The 17,643-nt window shown below is 63.5% G+C and overlaps 1 protein-coding gene across 4 annotated transcripts in view; it reads right to left on the bottom strand.

Moving 5' to 3' along the window:
- DGKZ (diacylglycerol kinase zeta) overlaps window positions 1-17,643 on the bottom strand; it is a 42,864-nt gene that overhangs the window by 841 nt on the left and 24,380 nt on the right. The window contains exons 1-30 of one of the 4 annotated variants that reach the window (XM_055423943.2): window positions 11,170-11,913; window positions 10,774-10,882; window positions 10,439-10,534; window positions 10,102-10,179; window positions 8,909-8,965; window positions 8,720-8,788; window positions 7,882-7,953; window positions 7,653-7,769; window positions 7,481-7,552; window positions 7,107-7,202; window positions 6,783-6,865; window positions 6,626-6,686; window positions 6,430-6,543; window positions 6,180-6,320; window positions 5,681-5,759; window positions 5,424-5,479; window positions 5,202-5,264; window positions 5,027-5,100; window positions 4,827-4,938; window positions 4,191-4,390; window positions 3,890-3,990; window positions 3,722-3,801; window positions 3,563-3,632; window positions 3,408-3,448; window positions 2,777-2,916; window positions 1,434-1,465; window positions 1,139-1,182; window positions 588-708; window positions 473-506; window positions 128-227 (exon numbers count right to left, since the gene is read on the bottom strand). In XM_055423943.2, coding sequence (XP_055279918.1) covers window positions 128-227; window positions 473-506; window positions 588-708; window positions 1,139-1,182; window positions 1,434-1,465; window positions 2,777-2,916; window positions 3,408-3,448; window positions 3,563-3,632; window positions 3,722-3,801; window positions 3,890-3,990; window positions 4,191-4,390; window positions 4,827-4,938; window positions 5,027-5,100; window positions 5,202-5,264; window positions 5,424-5,479; window positions 5,681-5,759; window positions 6,180-6,320; window positions 6,430-6,543; window positions 6,626-6,686; window positions 6,783-6,865; window positions 7,107-7,202; window positions 7,481-7,552; window positions 7,653-7,769; window positions 7,882-7,953; window positions 8,720-8,788; window positions 8,909-8,965; window positions 10,102-10,179; window positions 10,439-10,534; window positions 10,774-10,882; window positions 11,170-11,894 — 3,237 coding nt within the window. In that variant the 5' untranslated portion in view covers window positions 11,895-11,913. Of the gene's footprint in view, window positions 1-127; window positions 228-472; window positions 507-587; window positions 709-1,138; window positions 1,183-1,433; window positions 1,466-2,776; window positions 2,917-3,407; window positions 3,449-3,562; window positions 3,633-3,721; window positions 3,802-3,889; window positions 3,991-4,190; window positions 4,391-4,826; window positions 4,939-5,026; window positions 5,101-5,201; window positions 5,265-5,423; window positions 5,480-5,680; window positions 5,760-6,179; window positions 6,321-6,429; window positions 6,544-6,625; window positions 6,687-6,782; window positions 6,866-7,106; window positions 7,203-7,480; window positions 7,553-7,652; window positions 7,770-7,881; window positions 7,954-8,719; window positions 8,789-8,908; window positions 8,966-10,101; window positions 10,180-10,438; window positions 10,535-10,773; window positions 10,883-11,169; window positions 11,914-17,643 lie in introns of those variants that run through there. The other 3 variants (XM_055423942.2, XM_055423946.2, XM_055423947.2) reach the window with 3 other exon arrangements.

The following is a 17,643-nucleotide window of genomic DNA, read 5'->3' as shown; positions in this document are numbered from 1 at the left end:
TGTTGAAGGTCAGCTCTGAATCCCGAGGCCGCCCTCCCAGGCTCCCCTCTCCCACGGGTGGAGTTTGGGGAAGGGTGGCTCTGTGTCTGCGTGGATTCCTCCATGCCCACCCTGCCCCTCCACTCACCTGCTGGTCGGTCTTCATGAGCGAGGCCCCGGCCTCCACGATGTAGTGGCAGATGGTGCGCTGGCCCAGGGCCGCTGCCTGGTGCAGGCAGGTCTCCCCGCTGGGGGAACAGGGGCTGGCTATGGACCCCGTCCAGTCCCCTGGGCCCTCCTGTCTCCGCAGGGGCCATCAGAAGGGGCAGGAAGTGTGGGGTCCTGGGGCTTAGGGGGGGTGTGGGTGGCCCAGAGGGCGACAGGTGTGGCCAGGAAGGGTTTTATGGGCTCTGACAGGATCCACACGGAGGGGCTAGATGAAGCCTGGGTGGTTTCCAGGGTAACTGGGGCCCTGCCCTGCGCAGATACTCACTTTTCCTCCACGGCATCAAGGATCTCAGTGGGCGCTGGAGAAGGGGGGCGGGGAAGAGGTCAGAGAGGCCCAGCAGTCTCGCCCGGGCCCCGGGGGCCCCAGGGGCACAGCTCACCGTGCTCCAGCAGGTAGCGGACCACTTCCTTGCTGCCGGTGCTGACTGCGTGGTGCAGGAGCGTGCGGCTCCGCTCGTCGCGGTGGGTGAGGTCGCCCCCAGCTCGGTGCAGCTCCTGGAGCTGGGGGCAGAAGGCAGGGCAAGGCTGGGTGCCTCAAGACCACCCTCCTTCCCACCACAGAAACGCCCCTCCGACTCCCACAGGCCCCAGGCTCCCTAGAGGTCTTCGGGGGTCTTTTGGGAGTGCAAGGGAGAGACACTGGGCATCTCTCATCCCAGGTGCCCTTGGATTCCCTGGAAGCCTTGGAGCCTGTGGTTCCTCTAAGACTTGCTCCCTTCTGTGCCCTGGGGACAGATGGACTGAGCTAGGAAGCCCCTATGGAGGGACAATGATTGTGGGCGGGGCAGGGCAGATTGGGACAATCACATGGAGACCCCCCCCAGAAGGCCAGGTCATGACAGGCGAGTAGCTCCTGGCCCAGCCAGAGGTCCCACTCCCCGGGCCCCGCTGGGGCTGCCAAGCGGAAGAAGCCTGAGCCTGGCACTAGTACCTTACAGAAATCGTTCCTCTTGGCAGCCTCGATGAGCTCTTCACCTGCTCGGAACACCAGCCTGTTACACTCTGGCACGGGAGGCCTTTGCTTGCGTCAGTGCGTGAACACGTGTGTGATGTATTATTGTGCAAAGCGGGCCTGAGGGGCACGTGTGCCGAGGGCTGTGGCAAACGTGACTATAGCTATGTTGGTGTGGGGCTGTGTATGGGCTCCACCCGGCCCCGCCCCACCCCACCGAGCCTGGGTCCTCTGACCAGGGAGAAACCAGGACCCCTGCAGGGAGAGGCCTCACCTGTAGGGGGCGCAGCGTCCCCTGGCAGTGACCTGCAAACAGAGCAGATGTGACAGGGTGACATGATGAGATGTGACTGGTGACATGAGGTGTGACAGGGTGAGGTGTGACAAGGTGACAGGATGTGACAGTGATGAGGCGACATGAGATGTGACGGTGACAGGATGTGACAGGGTGACGAGATGTGACAGTGACATATGTGACAGGAGATAAGGTGACAAGACATGAGGGTGACATGATGAGATGTGACGGGTGACATGAGGTGTGACAGGATGAGATGTGACGGGTGACATGTGACAGGGTGACAGGATGAGGTGTGACAGTGACGTGACAGGGTGACAGGATGAGGTGTGACAGTGATGAGGTGACATGAGATGTGATGGTGACAGGATGTGACAAGGTGACAAGATGTGACAGTGACATGTGACAGGGTGACAGGAGATAAGGTGACAAGATATGAGGGTGACAGCATGTGACAAGCTGACATGATAGGGTGACAGATGAGTGACCTAAGGTGACAGGGTGACAGTGCCAGGATGAGCTGTGGCAGGGTGACAGGGGGAGACGTGGCAGGGTGACAGGGGGGAGATGTGCCAGGATGAGCTGTGGCAGGATGAGACATGGCAGGGTGATGTGGCTACAGCACAGGCCCAGCTTGTCGCCCTCCCCAGCCCCAGTGCGGGGCACCCTTGGTTCTTTCAACAGTTTATTGAGTGCCTCCTGCGTGTCAGGTGCTGTTCTGGGCACCAGCAACACAGCCATGAACAAGACAGGTGGAGAACTTGCTCTCAGGGAGCTTACATTCTAGTCAGAGAGACAAAGTCAGACAAAGAGTAAACAAAGTGTTCTGGAACAGCAGGAAGTGTAGAAGAACCGGAGACTGGGTGGTGTGACTGAACAGCAACTTCAGGGGGTGCTCCCCAGAGACTGCGGGGAAGGCACACCCAAGCCGAGGCATGAGTAGAGGGTGAAGATCGGGGAGGCAAGGACAAGTCTGGAGGTGGGCCAACGAGGCGGCAAAGAACGGACAGGTGAGGGGGCTGCACTGTGGCGGTGGAGGAGGGCGCCGGTGCCCAGGGTGAAGTGACCAGGAGCAGGCCAGGGCACGTGCCCACAGGCTGCTGGGGGACAGCAGGAGGCCAGGGGACTGCAGGGCACTCAGGCGAGGGTGGCGGCGGCTGGGAGGGAGCCCGGGTCTCTGGCTGCCGCAGCAGGGTGGATGGTGGTCAGTGGGGCGGAGGGCTCATGGTCTGGCCGGGGTTGCGGCGGGGTGGGGGCGGTTCAGTTGGCTGCCCTTTGCGGCAATGGCTGCGGGGGAGGGTGGGCTGAGGCTCGGGACTCACCCGGATGTGGGGGAGCAGGGCGAGGTGGGGAGAGGGGACGTCGGGGTGGGGAGGTCAGGCCGGGCAGATGCCCCGAGCAGCTCAGGGTCCAGGATATAAATCTCGTCCTGCGCGATCTCAGTCACGTAGTTGAGGTGTTCCTATGGGGTTGGGGGGGAAAGTCAGGCCGAGGGTCAGGGCCCTGCAGGGCAGCTGATGGGGGTGCAGGGGGACGCCAGGTCAGTAGACCTGGAGAAGCCGTGGCCGTGAGGTGGGCCACTGACAGGGCAGCCAGGCCTGTGGCCCTGCCAGCCCCCACCCCACCCCACCCCTTCCTCTCCCTTCCTGCCTGGGATCCCCTGACCTCACACAGGGGGCCCCCCAGCTGGCAGCCCCTTCCCACGGCTAAGCCTTTACCGGGTGCCCCGGCCTCTGACCCAAAGCACCTTTCCTTCCGTGTCTGGCTGGAAGATGCCTGTGCTTTGAGGCTCCCCAACAACCCAACCCCGCGAGCCCAGGTCCCCGTCAGCACCATTCCTGTGCACTGTCCATCATGGACACGGGTGTGACCGGCCATGGAGGCCGGCCAAGCAGGACAGGTGACATGGGGGCCTGGAGCCAGCGGTTTTTGGAGCAGACCTCAAGTGCTTACCTGGGCCCTGTCGATTCTGTAGAAGCGGCTGGCAGTGGTGGCTGTGGGGAGAGGGCTGGCTGAGGAAGGTGGCCCCCTGTCCAGGCCCAGGTCTCCTGCCGCCCCACCCAGGACTGCCAAGGGACAGGGCAGGACGCCCTTCGGGGGCCACTCACCATCGAGGAAGCACCACTTGGGGGACAGTTTCTGGCACATCGGGGACTTGGCTCCAGCACCTTCGGGCTCCTGGCAAGAGAGGCAGAGGCTGGGGCTAGAGGCCACCAGAACCTGGGCCAGCGGGGGCCCCGTGGGCAAGCCCTGGCCCCACCTCTCACCTGCCGGAGCCTCTCGATGTGAGCGCGGCACAGCTCCAGGTCGCTGTCTCCCGGGACCACCACAGTGCCCAGCGGCACGGCTGCAGGGCAGGGCGGCCGTGAGCAGCAGGCGGGACGCCAGCCCGGGCCGGCAGCTCAGCGCCCCCTCCCCGCCCGCCCGCCACTCACAGGCCGCTCGGAGCTGCTCCTTGTTGTAGTGCAGGGCCTCGTAGTCGTGCATGCTGACCCCGCTCACCCGGACTCGCAGCTGCTCCGGCACCGGCTGCTGGCTACAGGCAGGGCGGCCACATGGCTCGGCAAGGGCCCTGCCCAAGCTGCCAGTCCCACCAGGCATCACACCACGTACCGCCTCCCCCGCCCCAACTGCCCGGGGGGACTGTTAGCCTCCTTCCCAGAGGGGGAAACTGAGGCTGTGGAGGGGCAGAGTCTCTGGGGCCCGGGGCATGTGGGCCGGCGGGGGGGTACATACTCGCTGTGCAGGGGGGCGGCGCTCCGCCGCTTGGCCTTCTGCACCATGGTGGCCTGGTTGCGCAGGGCGATGCGGATGCAGGAGGCTGCGAGCTTGCAGGGCTCACCATCCACCTGCACCGGGATGGCTTTGGACGTGGTGAGCAGCACCTCTCGGCACTGTGTCAGCCGCTCGCCATGCCCGCCCACCTGGAGCGCGGCCTATGGGCATGGGAGGCTCAGGGTCAGGGGCCAGGGGGCAGCAGGACTGCAGGCTTTCCTTTCCCCAGGCCGGAGAACAGAGTGAGTGATCCCCCACCCGACAGAGAGCAGAGGAGGGTGCGACCCCAGCCAGAGAAAGGAGGTGAGGGTGAATTCTTCTGTCCTGGCCAATGAAAAGGAACTGGGTGACCCCTTCCATTATTTTTTTATATTTTTGTATTTATCTGGCTGCTTCGGGTCTCAGTTTTGTCATGCAGGCTTAGTTAACCTGAGGCATATGGGATCTTAGGTTCTCCCAAAAGGGGTCAAACTCATGTGCCCTGCATTGCAAGGTAGATTCTTTACCACTGAACCGCCAGGGAAGGTGTTCCCTTCCATCCTGGGGCCAGGGCCAGGGCCGGCCTGGGGCTCCAGGTGGCCATGCTGGCTGACTCACCAGGGAGGTCATGGTAAAGCCGATGACCTCGAGGTAGCCGTCATCATGCCGCTGGGGCTCGAAGTCGTGGTGGTCCCCAGGGTGGCCCCAGGGCATGGTGCCCGCACAGTACCTGGAGGGGAGGGCACCGCCACGGGCTGCAGAGGACGGCCATGCAGGACCGGGACAGCAGGGCCCACCCAGCGCCCTCCCCTCCTTACCTGGGGATGTTCAGGAAAACAATGCACTGGGGTTTCAGGTCCTGAATCTTGGGGGTCAGGTCAGTCCCATCACACTGTGGGCAGGAACGGTCGGACGGGGTTGAGGGCATAGGGACCCAGGGGGTCTCCCTCCCGCCAGACCCACCCACCCTGCCTGCGGGCACAGCCCGCTCACCACCACGCGGATGTGCTTGGCCAAGTCCTTGGAGCTGCCCATCAGGAAGTCGGAGAAGGCTGTCTGTGGGAGACAGAGGGCGTCACCATCTGCTAACAGGGTGTGTCCCTCCCGCTGCCGTGCAGGGGTCCTGAGGCCCAGTGGATACGGGTGGGTGGGGGCGTTGGTGGGAGAATGGGTGGGCGTGGTAACGGTACTGCGCGGCGGTGGGCCCGGACTCACCCCGGCATAGAACATCTTATTCCGGAAGCGGCTGTTGAACTTCTCTGGGTTGGCCTCTGGGTGGTGACAAGAAATAGGGGACAGTCAGCTGCTCTGAGCCTGCTGGGGCTTTCCAAGCTGGGCTCAGGCAGGAGGGCTGACGATGGACGAATGCCTTGTACTGGCAGGGGCGAGGTCTGGCCTTCTCAGGGCCCCTCCTGGGTTCCCCCACCACCACCACCACCCACGGGCAGCCTCCTCAGTAAAGACGCACCCACCTCGAGACTCGTGGAACTCCAGGGTGACGTGGGCATCAAAGCCCAGGCTGAAGTAGTTGTTGAAGACATCCAGAGGCAGCTGGAGGAGGGCCAAGGGACAGGCATGAGGAGCTCCCGCACGTACCCCGCCCCTCCCCACAGCCACCTCTGCACAAAGGGGGCCTCAGCCCAGCCTCCTCAGCTCCCAGGGAGCCCAGCCGAGCGCCTGCACACCAAAGCGGCCTGTACCCGGCTGGCTTCTCTTCCCAGGCCTCTCACCCACCCATGACCCTCCTCCCTGACGGGCCTCACACGCTCCAGGACCTGGTTCTGTGCGCTGCTGAGAACCAGTGGTGCCTGGCTGTATAGCAGAAGTTTAGTAAGATGTGCCGAGAGGCTGCAGACAACTCTCTCGTGAGTTGAGGACCACCATTCCCTCTTCCCAAGGAGAGGCCGAAGTCTGGTGACACGAAGACTTGCCCCAGACCCCAGACACCCCCGGGCCCCCCGGCTGACCCACCCGGTCGGTAGCCCCCTCGTCTCGCTCCTCGGGCCCCGCCTCGGGGTTGGGCTCCGCACGGAGGTCCCAGCGGTCCAGCTGTACCACGTTTCCCTCCTCCACGTGGGACAGGATCTTGGACACAGGCTCGTCGGTGTAGCCCTGGGTGGGGGTCAGGGGCAGGCGGGAACTGAGCTCCTCTGGGGTCTGGGCCTCCCCCGGCACCCTGCCCCCACACCCCTGGCTCCCTGCCCCGTCCCTGGGTGCTCACCCCGCCCCAGTTGAGGGTGCGGGCCAAGTCATTGCCAGTGCCCAGGGGCAGGATGGCGACCGGCGGCGGCGGCTTCAAGCGCAGCTGGTCCAGCGTGGAGAGGATCCAGCCGACCTGGAGGGGGCAGGGCAGAGCGGGCCAAGTCAGAGCAGGTGGCAGGCGCGGTGCGGTGCGGGATGGGGGCAGGAGTACTCACCGTGCCATCACCCCCGCAGGCCAGGATCCGCAGATTGTGCACCCGGCGGTACATCTCCAGCCTGGGGTCAGAGGGGTCAGGGTCCATGAGCGGCGCCCTGAGAGCGCACCAGGCCAGCCCTCACCACCGACCCCACAGAGCCCTGGTGGGTACTTACGCCTCCCTGGGTCCTCCCTGGCTCAGGTCAAAGACTTGCCGGGGATTCAGATACCAGAGGAAGGACTGTATGATCTTGGCGCCCTGTGGGAGACCAGGAGCCAACAGGGAAGTGGGGAGGCAGTGAGGGGTGGTGGGCTGAGGTGGGAAGAAGCGCGTGGGCCCAGGAAGAGGCAAGAGGCGGAGATAGAATGGGATTTTCTCAGCATCCCTGGGAAAGAGGGATGCGGCCCGAGCCTACCTGGGAACACCTGCTGGGGGGAGGGCCTGAGCTATTCCCACCCCTCCCCCAAGGCTCTCAGAGGAGGCGGGAGGCTGTAAGTACCTGGTTGCCCCCACTCTTGGGGTTCACAAACACCAGCAGGGGCTTCATGAGCGGGGACGGGGTGGGCCTGATGATGAAGGGTCTCCAGCGGCCCTCCTTGGAGACAGAGAGCACCCGTAAGGCTGGTTCCCCCCCTGGTGGACCCTCACCCTGTCCTCCGTGCCCCGGGCGCCCCTGAGAGTATCACTGTGGGGTCAGACCTCACAGTGGGCCCCAGAGGAGGACCTGACCTCTCACCCTGCTTGGGGGCCCGAGAGCCCAGACTGACCCAGCAACAGCTGCATCATCAGCTCCGGGGGGCGGGCTCCGTGTCCCAAGAAACAGGCCCCCACATCCTGTTCCCCTCCAGCTGCCTGCCTGGTCCCGCGTCTAACCTCAGGTCCTTTCTTGCTAGACTTCCTCTTGAAGGATGCTCTCTTTTTCTTCTTGCTGGCTTTGAGGGTGTTCTGTGAGGGAAGTGGAGGTGTGGGTGACAAGGCGGTTGGGGCGGCCGGCAGACCCTAGGGGTTGCGGGGGTAGGGGTGTCCTGGCACAGGCGGGACTCACCTGGGGCCTGCGGGCCCGGAGGATCCAGGTGGGGGGGATGACCACGGCAGCGTGGACCCCCAGGGAGCACGGCTCCTCAATCTGCTGCAGCATGAAGCAGGACACCTTGCTGTGGTACTGGAGGGGGGTGGGGGCGGGGCGCGTGGCTGAGCTAGGCCTGGCCGAGACCTGCAGCCCGCACCCCGCACAACCCTGGGGGACAGCCTGCCGGCAGGGGAGCAACACTTACTGCTTGCTTGCACCAGGAGCAGCTGATGGCCACGATCTCCTTGCTGTGGAAGGTGAACTTCTGCTGGAAGCCCTGGGGGTCAGAGGGTGGTGAGGGTCCCCAGGGCTGGGCCCAGAGCAGCAGGCCCGGCCCCTTCCTGCCGCCAATGTCTCTCCGCCCAGGGCAACTGAGCACTTTTTTTTTTTTAAAAGAAAAGAACTATAAAAGGAGTCCCTAGAGTCATGGGGGCTGAGCCAGGCTGGGTCTCTGAAGTTCACTGCACCATCTGCTGGAAAGGAGTTCACAGATAACTCCTGCCTAACTCCAGTCCCTCCTTCCCCACCCAGACTCTCAAAGCTCTGTGCTGTAACCATCACAGTCTCCCTGCTCATCTTAAACACAGGTTTATCGCAGGGCCTACTGTGCCCAACGTGCTGGACACTCAGGGTGGATGGAGGGAGGAGGGACAAGGCCCCTAGACCTCTCGAGAGCCTGCTTACTGGGGAGTGGGCGGGGGGTCAGACAGGTCAGTGAAACCTAGGCCGCGCTCGGGAGGGCCCTGCAGCCTGGAGGACAGGGCCCTGTGCTGGGCATCCGGCAGGTCCTCAACAAGCATCGGCTGAGCTAGCGAGGGAAAAAGCCTCCATGCTTCTCGAAGGGCTTGCTCACAGCTTCCGAGCGGTGCAGCCACACTGCTCTCGGAGGAGGAGGCTTTCTTCCCTGCTCTCCCACTCTGCCCAGGGCACGGCAGCCAGAGAGAGTGGGCCCGGGACTCTGTCCGCGGTCAGGGACAGACGGGTCACACGTGGTAGTGCAGGGTCGCCGGGACCAGGACCAGCTTGCTCGGGCGGGGCCTCACCTTCCCGCAGTGCCTACACTTGCCGTCCTGGCGTCGCCGGTGTACCCAGTGGTGCCGCACGAAGGTTGGCTGTTGGAGGAGAGAAGCAGCACTGGGGTGAGTGAGGGGTGGAAGCCTGGTGACTCTCTGGAGTCACTTCCAAGGGGCCCGCTCAGGAAAGCCGGGGCCCTAACTACCCTGGGCACTTACCTCACGGACGTTCCTGGAGCCCGATTCACGGAAGGATGGCTTACAGCGGAAATTTATCTGTGAAACACGCAGTGACCACCAAAATGTCAGAACCGCCCTTCGTGGGGTCAGGCACGTGGCCACCCCCTTCAGAAGGTGTCACTCGGGAGGCATCCTCACCAAGGAGGGAGGGCCCCCGCCAGACACCTCGGAGGCCCTCCGGCATCCCTCCTCCTCTCCACTAGCCAGAAGGAAGCTCCCTTCCGCTGCCCAGTCTTTGGGATGAGGGGGACAGCAAGTTCTGTATCCATCTTCCCCGCTAAAATGGCAGCAAGGCTGAGCTGTCCTGTGCTCTTCCTCGCCCTGCAGCTCTCCAGCTTAGTCACCTGCAGGCAACCCAGCCCATGCTTGTGGACTGGCCCCTGGAGACCGTCAGCGCATTTGTGGATCCTGGTTTATCACCTTAGGGGCTGGTGTGACGGATCTACAGGGCTTGGGGCTACAGGCGTCTCTCTCTTCCTCAGGGACCCTGCTTCAGCCCTAGGAAAACTGTAGGGAAACTTCACTATACGAGTTGGGGAGAAGGGGAAGCCATCTGCATCAGCCTCGTTCAAGCCATCCCTAGTCCTGCAGGATTTCTCTCACGCTGGTCTGGGTTTCTGCTGGTGGGGAGTCCTGTGGGGCCATGACAGACCCCACCCCCCAGGCCTGGACCCTCTCATGCAGTTGTCCTTCTCCCTCCCTCCCTAGAAACGCCCCTAGCTGCAGACGCTCCGTGGACAATGGTCCCTGGGAAAAGGTCTTTACAGCCGCGCTGTGGAGGGGACAGAGCTGGGCTTCAGGGCCCACACAGGACTGGCCCAGACAGAGCTGAGGTACAAAGCTTCAGCAAGGCACAGCCCCTTCTAAGTGTTAGTTTGGGAACTGATAAAAATGGCATCTCAGCCAGCATTCACGACTTCATCTTGTCTAGCAATAGTCTTGTGAACCTCGCTCTGTGCCAGGCTTGTTCTGGGCAGCGGGGACACAGCAGCAAATGGAGGGGGAGCCAGGGTGCAAATGCAGGCACTGCAGCTCCAAGGTCCTCAGCTTGATCACCACTGCACACACTGAGGCACCCCTGGCCGGTGGCATTTGTGTGACGTGTAGGAGTGCCGTGAGGGCTTCAGCACCCCGAGGGGGAGGGGCAGGAAAGCCTGAGCAGCCATGCTCACCTTCTCGAGCTGCTCAATGCAGGGCGTGTGGACCACAATCTTGCAGGCCGCACACTTTCTCCGGGACACTGATTTCTGCTGTGGGAAACAAGGTCCCTGAGGCACCGGGTAACCCCGGCCCGGGTGCTGCCCCGCGCCTGCCCTGGCACAGCTGCACTGGGAGAGCACTGTCGAGCCCCAGTCCTGGCTTCAGGACCCAGTCCCTCCTGGGGGCAGCCCCCTGCAGGGCGGCTCAGGCTAAAGCCTCGCTGCCACCCTCCCCTGGGAGGTCCGGCCTACAGGGCTCGAGGCCCGGCTCTGCCACCAGGGGGCGGCGTGCCGCACCGCGCTCACTCACCAGCATCTTGGCAACGCAGTACTGCTCTCCAACGTAGCAGAAGTCCCCGGACACGTTGGTCTCGAACCAGATGTGCTCCCCATACGTCGCTGACTCCTGAAGGACGGGACAGCACGCCTGCTCTGCCCCTCTACCCCTCTCCCAAGACAAACCTGCTCCAGCCCCCACAGTCTACTTCGCTGCATCCTGCTCTCCCCACTGTTGGCTTCAAGGCTTGGCTCGAGCGTGGCCACCCTGGGAGGTCTGCCCTGACCCCACAGGCCAATGGGCTCCCCGTGCAGCCACCTGCAGGACTTCCGACCCCCAGCGACCCCTCCCAGCTCCTGGGCACTCACACTCCAGTCCACGGTGCTCCGGATCTGCCGCTCAGGCTCGCTGCGCAGGGCCCCGGGAGCAGGAGGAGGGGGTGCCAGGTGCTGGAGGCCCGACTTGGTGATGGCTTTCCTGTGGAGGAGGAGACGGCTGAGGCCAGCTGGGTGCGCAGCGCCTCTGCTTCCTTCCTCTCGCCTGGGATCTCTGCCTTCATCTTGACCTCAACCCCGGGTCAAGGCACGGAGGGCAGAGGAGGCCTCAGGAGGCCCCCCGGCTCTGAGAGGATCCCCGAGGAGAATGGACTCTCCTTGCAGCCCTGCTGGCTTCCGAGCCCAGCCCAGAGCCGCTGCCGAGCAGGGGGCCCTAGGGCCAGACCCCGGAGGTCACACCACTGCCCTGCTGGCCGCAGCTATACCTACGCAAGCAGGGCACTCCAGGTCTGGGGTCCGGCTGATTTGCGCCGCAGGGCTACCTGGCGCCGGCGGGACAGCAGGCGCACGCGGGCGGGCATCCTGGGGCCAGCTGCAGTGCCCGAGGATCTTCGACCCCCTGGGCTGGGGTGCGGGCCCGCGGGCCGCGGCTGGCTGAGGCGCCGGTAGTGGCCGTGCAGGCCCCAGAGAGCGCGGTCTTTCACCACGTCTGCGGGCAGCAGGTGGGAGGAGGCCCGGCGCCGGCGCCAGCGTGGCACGGGCAGCAGCGGCAGCGCGCCGCGGGGCGGGGGCGGCCCTGGGGTCCCGGCGCTCGGCGAAGCGACCCTCTCATCCTCCTTCTGCAAGCCTTCCTCCTCCTCCGTGCCCACGAGCCCAGCCAACAGCAGGGGTGCCACCAGAAGCTGGGGCCCCACCACGGCCGGCTGCGGCGGGGTGGGCACCTCCTCCACTGCGAAGCGCGGGTTGCAGGCCGGGGGCGCGGTGCTGGAGCGCCGGCGGCGGCCGGGACGCGAGGCCCCCACCCCACAGCCCAGGAGGCAGCCCTGGAGCTGCGCGCTGGAGCGCCGCCGCTGAGCCAGCGAGGAGGAGGCCTGCCCCGCGGGCGAGCGGCGCCGGGCCTTGCCCGTGGGCAGCCCCACGCCGCTGGGCCGCCGCGGCCCCTCTCCAGGGCCCGGCGCCTTCCGCTGGAAGTGTCTCTTAATGAAGGTCCTCATGGCAGGGGCAGGCGGGTGGCTGTTGGGCACAGAGACCGGGCGTCAGGAGCCGGGCCAGGTCAGGGCCCGTCCCAGGCCCAGGAGCCCAGTCCCAGCCTCTGCCCTTACAGCAGAGAAGGGGACACTCGGGAGGAAATGGGGGTACTCTGAGCCCCTTAAACGGGGTGGGGTACCAGAAGGCCCAGCAGGGAACCCACACTCATCAATGCTGGACACACTGCTGCTCCCCAATTCCGCCCCCCTACAGCCGCAGGAGCACTGCGGAGGAGGGCTGCCAGCTACCCTTCTGGGTTCCCCTGTCCAGGCACCAAGATCCACAAAGCTCTGGCCTAAAGAACTTCAAGTCCCTTGCCTGAAGCTGATGGAAAGGAAAAGACAAAGGAAGCTGGGAGCCTGGAGTCAACCTAGACAGACTGTGGGGCTGCTGTTCAGCTGCTCAGTCTCGTGTGACTCTGCGACCCCATGGACTGCAGCACACCAGGCTTCCCTGTCCTTCACCATCTCCTGGAGCTTGCTCAGACTCATATCCGTTGAGTCAGTGGTTGAGTCCAACCATCTCACCCTGCCTTCTATCTTTCCCAGCATCAGGGTCTTTTCTAATGTGTCAGCCCTTTGCATCTCGTGGTCAAAGTACTGGAGCTTCAGCTTCAGCATCAGCCCTTCCAATGAATGTTCAGGATTGATTTCCACAATCGATCACAGAAAACTAACCAAACTGATCACATGGATCACAGCCTTGTCTAGCTCAATGAAACTATAAGTCATGCCATGTAGGGCCACCCAAGATGGATGGGTCATGGGGGAGAATTCTGACAAAATGTGGTTCACTGGGGAAAGGGGAATAGCAAACCACTTTAGTATGCTTGCCTTAAGAACCCATGAACAGTATGAAAAGGCAAAAAGATATGACACTGAGAGGCTGAGGGCAAGGTTTTTCCTCTCCTTGGGCAGGTTAGGCTAAGGTGTCCCCTCCTGGGATACAGCACAAACCAAGCGATGGTAAGAAAATGAGGCTCTCTGAAGGGAAATTCAGCCCCGCTATGACCCCCAGACTTGGGGCCAGGCTGACAGTGGCCCCAGAAAGGGAAAGGATCTGGCCTTGGGGGTGGAAGGCCTCTGGGAACTCACCCCACCCCCCGGCCTGAGAACGGGAGAGGCAGCTGCACGGGGCGGGAAGAGAAGCCACCGGAGGGGCCTCATGCGGGAAGCCACAAGAGCCACCAGAGCGCCTCTGGGCTCTGTGGGTGCGCTCTTGTTCTGAGGGGCTGACGGTAAGCACTTCCCAGGCCTCACCTTTCTGAAGAGGCCCAGGATGGACAACCCATGTGTGACAGTGCTGGACGATGTCTGCAAACCCTCCCAGTCTGGCCACTGAGGGAGCCCGTGAACTGCACCTTGACCTGGGGGCCAAGACCCGAATCCCCAACGCTCAGAATCCCAACACAAAGCTACCTGGAGCACCATCCTGCAGGAGTCCTGGGGACTACGCTCTTGCTCGAGCCATCCTCCCTTGACGTAGTCTGAACATGGGCTCCGATTCCTTCGCCAGCTCACCTGCCCCATCGCCCCGTCTACACAGGCCAAGGGGAGCACGTGCACTCTTAGCCCCTCCTAACGGTGGGGAAAGGGCACGGGGCCTGGTGTGCTTCAGGGGGGGCCATGCCTCCCAAGCGCCCAGGGACACCTGTGTACACCATCCGGTACTCTCCTGGGCTCTGGCAGCCACAGGGAGGTCTGTGTCACAGCCACGGGACCCCTGCCTGGGGCTGACAGGAGAGACACTTCTGTCAGCTGCGGGCGTGAGAGAGTGGAGGATGGGCTTGAGGAATCCGGGCTGGGCTGCATGGCCAGCTCCTACTCCTCCCCCTCCCAGCTTGATTTGCTACTGCCCTGGTTGGCTTCCCTGGTGCCTCTGACGGTAAAGCCTCTGCCTGCAATGCGGGAGACCCGGGTTCAATCCCTGGGTCGGGAAGATCCCCTGGAGAAGGAAATGGCAACCCACTCCAATACTCTTGCCTGGAGAATCCCATGGACGGAGGAGCCTGGTAGGTTACAGTCGATGGGGTTGCAAAGAGTCAGACATGACTGAGCGACTTCACTTTACTTGGGTGTCCGGGCAGACAGCGTCAGGCCAGGGCTGTGGACACATGCAGGGGTGCTGACATGGAGGCAGCCAAGCCTGAAGAAGCAGTGCTGGGGTCTGCCGGGCTCCAGGGCTCCGCTGCTTACGATCTGCTAGCCTCTGCAGGTGACGGGGAGGAGGGCAGAAGAGCTCCTGGTTTCCTCCTAAAATCAGTGCCGTCCTGCCTGACATTTGCTGAGTTCCCACACCAATCAGGCAGGGTACTAAGTCCTTGGCAAACATGTGCACTGTTTTATAAACCACAGCACCCTAAGGAATAGATACTGTATCATGGCTGGCTCCTGATGAGAGACTGAGGAGATAACTAGCCCAACGTGCACAGCTAGTCCGTGTGGAGAGGGGCTGGAACCCACCTCCACTGGAGGGCAAAGCCTGTGTCTGAGCTGGGACTAAGGTGCCATAATGACAACAGTGGTCTGTCTGCCCATCACCCACCACGTGACAAGCGCTTTTACTCATCTCGATTGATCCTAACTACCTCCCCTGAGGCAGGCAGGATCAACTGCTCCATTACAGAGAGGAGGAAACTGGCTTGAGGAGATGAGGCCCAGGTTCCAGGGTCACATGGCTGGTCACAGGCAGGAGCGGGACCTGAACTCAGGTCAGCCTGACGCAGGGTCTGCACCGTGCCCAGCAGGAGGAGCCTGGCGGTGGCCTGGTGGCCCGCTGCCGCCGGCTTGCCAGCACTGCCCCAGGGTGTCAGCTTTCCCCGCTCGCCTGGTCAGGCCGCCCTGTGACAGCTGCCCAGCCCGGAGGAGATTAGTCACCCGAACACACCGCCTGATGCGAGTGTCACCCAGAAAACAAAAGGCCACAGTCACTGGGGGGGAGGCGCGGCAGGCACTCCGTGGGTGGCGGACAGGGTGGGCCCTGCCGGCTGCCCGGCCCGCGCCTGCGACAAGAGGGGCATGGGGGGTGGAGAGGCCTCGCGGCTCACCTGCCTCAGGACACGGGGGGCGACTTAGAGGGGCTCCTGCCGCGCCCGGGTCCCCACCGGGCCCGGGGTCTCCTCAGCGGCCTGGTGGTGCGCTCACCACCAGCGGGGGCAGGCCAGGCCAGGCCGGTGCCGCGTGACCTCGTGCAAAGCTGCTCCCTCTCGGGCCTCAGTTTCCTTGTCGGAGGAGGCCGTCAGCTGGCTGATCTGACGGTTTATGACACGCTCTCTCTAAGGCGACCACGCCTCTGCGCTCCGACACCCCCTCCCCCCGGGGCCCAGGCTTCCTGTTCCTCCGGTCGCCATAGAAACCTCTGTCCTCTGGTCAGCAAAAGCCTGACTCCTGACTTCCTACCTCGGCCCAGGCCTCTCTTGGGTCTGCTCCGAGGCCTGCGGGCCCCCAGGCCTGTCTGGGACTCTCCCCTGCCTGCGCCTGCAGCCTCCTCCCAGGCACGGCCCTGGGCGGCAGCTTCCTCTCACCTCACGCTTGTCAGCTTCCACACACCACACTCAGTACGTGTAAAGGTCACCGGAGGAGGCCCTGCAGGGTTCTGACACCAACAGCGGAGCAAAAACGGCTGCCCTCAGCCTCCTGGTCAGGGGCTTGGGGCGGGGGAAGCCTGTCACGCTCAAAGGGGATGGGCTGGGAAAGGACTCAGGGGCCCCGTCAATGTCCAGCTGGCTGCTAGGAGCCTGGGGAGGAGGTAGAGGATGCTGTGGGGAGACGGGCACGGTGGTGGCTGGCTGGGCACCCTTGGTGAACAGCAGACAGTGTGGCTGCAGGTGGCTAAGCTCAGGCAGCTGCCAGGGGTGAGTGGACACAAGTGCCCCAGCTCCATCGGCTGCTGGCTAGAAAGGACAGGACTCCTGATCTCCCAGTTAGAGTGGCTCACGCTATGTTAGCTTCAAGCTTTGGAATCCTGTATCTGCCACTGCTTTCCTGGGCTGATCAACTAACCTTCTGGAGTCTCAATTTTCTCATCTGCAAAACAGGACTGAAACGACCTAGTCCAGAGGCTTTGACATGAGAGAGGTTCAGATGACATCACGGTAGAAAGTACCTAATGACAGCCGGCAGAGAGGAGGGGCTTGGCAGGGCCTACATCCACAGCAGACACCCGGGCGTGTGGATCGTGCCACCTACCGGAGTCTGTCTCTGCTCCCAGGTGGTTCAGTGGTAAAGAACCCACCAGCCAAAGCAGGAGACGTAAGAAACGTGGGTTCGATCCCTGGGTTGGGAAGATCTCCTGGAGCAGGGCATGGCAACCCGCTCCAGTATTCTTGCCTGCAGAATCCCATGGATGGAGGAGCCTGGTGGACTACAGTCCATGGAGTCATCTAAAGTCAAATACAACTGAGCATGCACGCACGGTGCAGGTAGGAGCCCAGAAAGGGAAGCAGGAGTAGCCAGGATGGCCACCACCCATCATATGAGGAACACAGTTTGGTAGCCTGGGCTGTGCGGGGGGTCTGCTCATGCTGGGACAGATGCCCTCTGCCCCGGCACCAAACAGGGCCCCCAGGGACTGCTCTGCCTCCCGGGGTGCTCGCACAGGCCACCCTGTGGGATTCAGCCACACTGAGTGGGTCCCCACCCAGCGCCCTGAAGAAGGGGGCAACGGTGCACAGCGGTCATCTTCAGCAGCCCCACAGCAGGGCCTGCGGGTCAGGAGCCGCCCTGGTGGCTCTGCTCCCACAGAGGCTGGGGTCGAGGGAAGGGTGGGGGATGGCTGGACGTGGGGCCCGCCTGGGGGCTGCGCCCAGGTCTCCACTCACTAAGGAGAGCCTGCCAAACCACACCAAAGCAAAGCAAACTTCACAGCGGGAGAGGTGGACCAGGGCTGCACGGTACAGGGGGTGACTAGGTCAGTCATGTTTACCATGACAGGTTCTGCCCTGGCTTGGGGACAGCAGCTCAGACCCCCACCCCTGCCTGTTCCCTTTCCATCAGCTCCAGGAGCCTGGTTTGGGGACAGCGGTGTCTGGGGGACCCTCTCCCTGCAACCCCACCCCAACAGGTCCAAGAGGGTTAGGAAGCAGAAGGCAAGGGAGGGTTGAGGGAAGCCCCTTTGACCTGATCTGGAAGGCAGGGTGGCAGGCGGGAGGTGCCCTCAGGCGGCAGGCAGAGCGGGCGGGTGGGGGCCGGGGTCCCTGTGGGCAGTCGAGCCCCGCTGCAGCGCCAGCTCTGGGCCGCTGGCCTCCGGCTGAGCAAGTCCTAGTTTGGAGAGCTAGCCGCTGAGGCTGCTCCTCTGCCCCCTCCCCCTCCCACCCTCCTCCCCGCCCCCCCAGCCTGAGACAGCCGTTATGAAAATAACCCGATTGGTAACCGACTGCACTTCCTCTCCCAGCAGAGCAAGCAGGCAGCGGCCGCTGGGCGGGTGGCCGGGCGGGCACACGTGGGCACGAGCCTGGCTTCCCGGCTTCTCTTCCCAACGTCCCCAGAGGCTGGCAGGGCAATAGCCTGGGAGCCTCCCCTCCAGCCAGCCAGGTCACAAGCACAGCCTCTGTCTCAGCTCCAGGAAGGCGAGGGGGCGGGGGGTGGGTGGGTTTAGACGTTGGGGGGTCACCCTACACCCTCGAGCTCCCTGTGGACAGGTTTTTCCGGGGTCTGGGGAAAGAATGTGAGACAGCTAAGCACCGGCCCCAGACAAAATAACCACAAAAACAAATAT

This window comes from Moschus berezovskii, chromosome 14 (genome assembly GCF_049115385.1).
Source record: "Moschus berezovskii isolate FMDL1 chromosome 14, NW_MosBer_1.0, whole genome shotgun sequence".
NCBI classification, from domain to species: domain Eukaryota; kingdom Metazoa; phylum Chordata; class Mammalia; order Artiodactyla; family Moschidae; genus Moschus; species Moschus berezovskii.
This window is presented reverse-complemented; position numbering and strand designations above follow the sequence as displayed.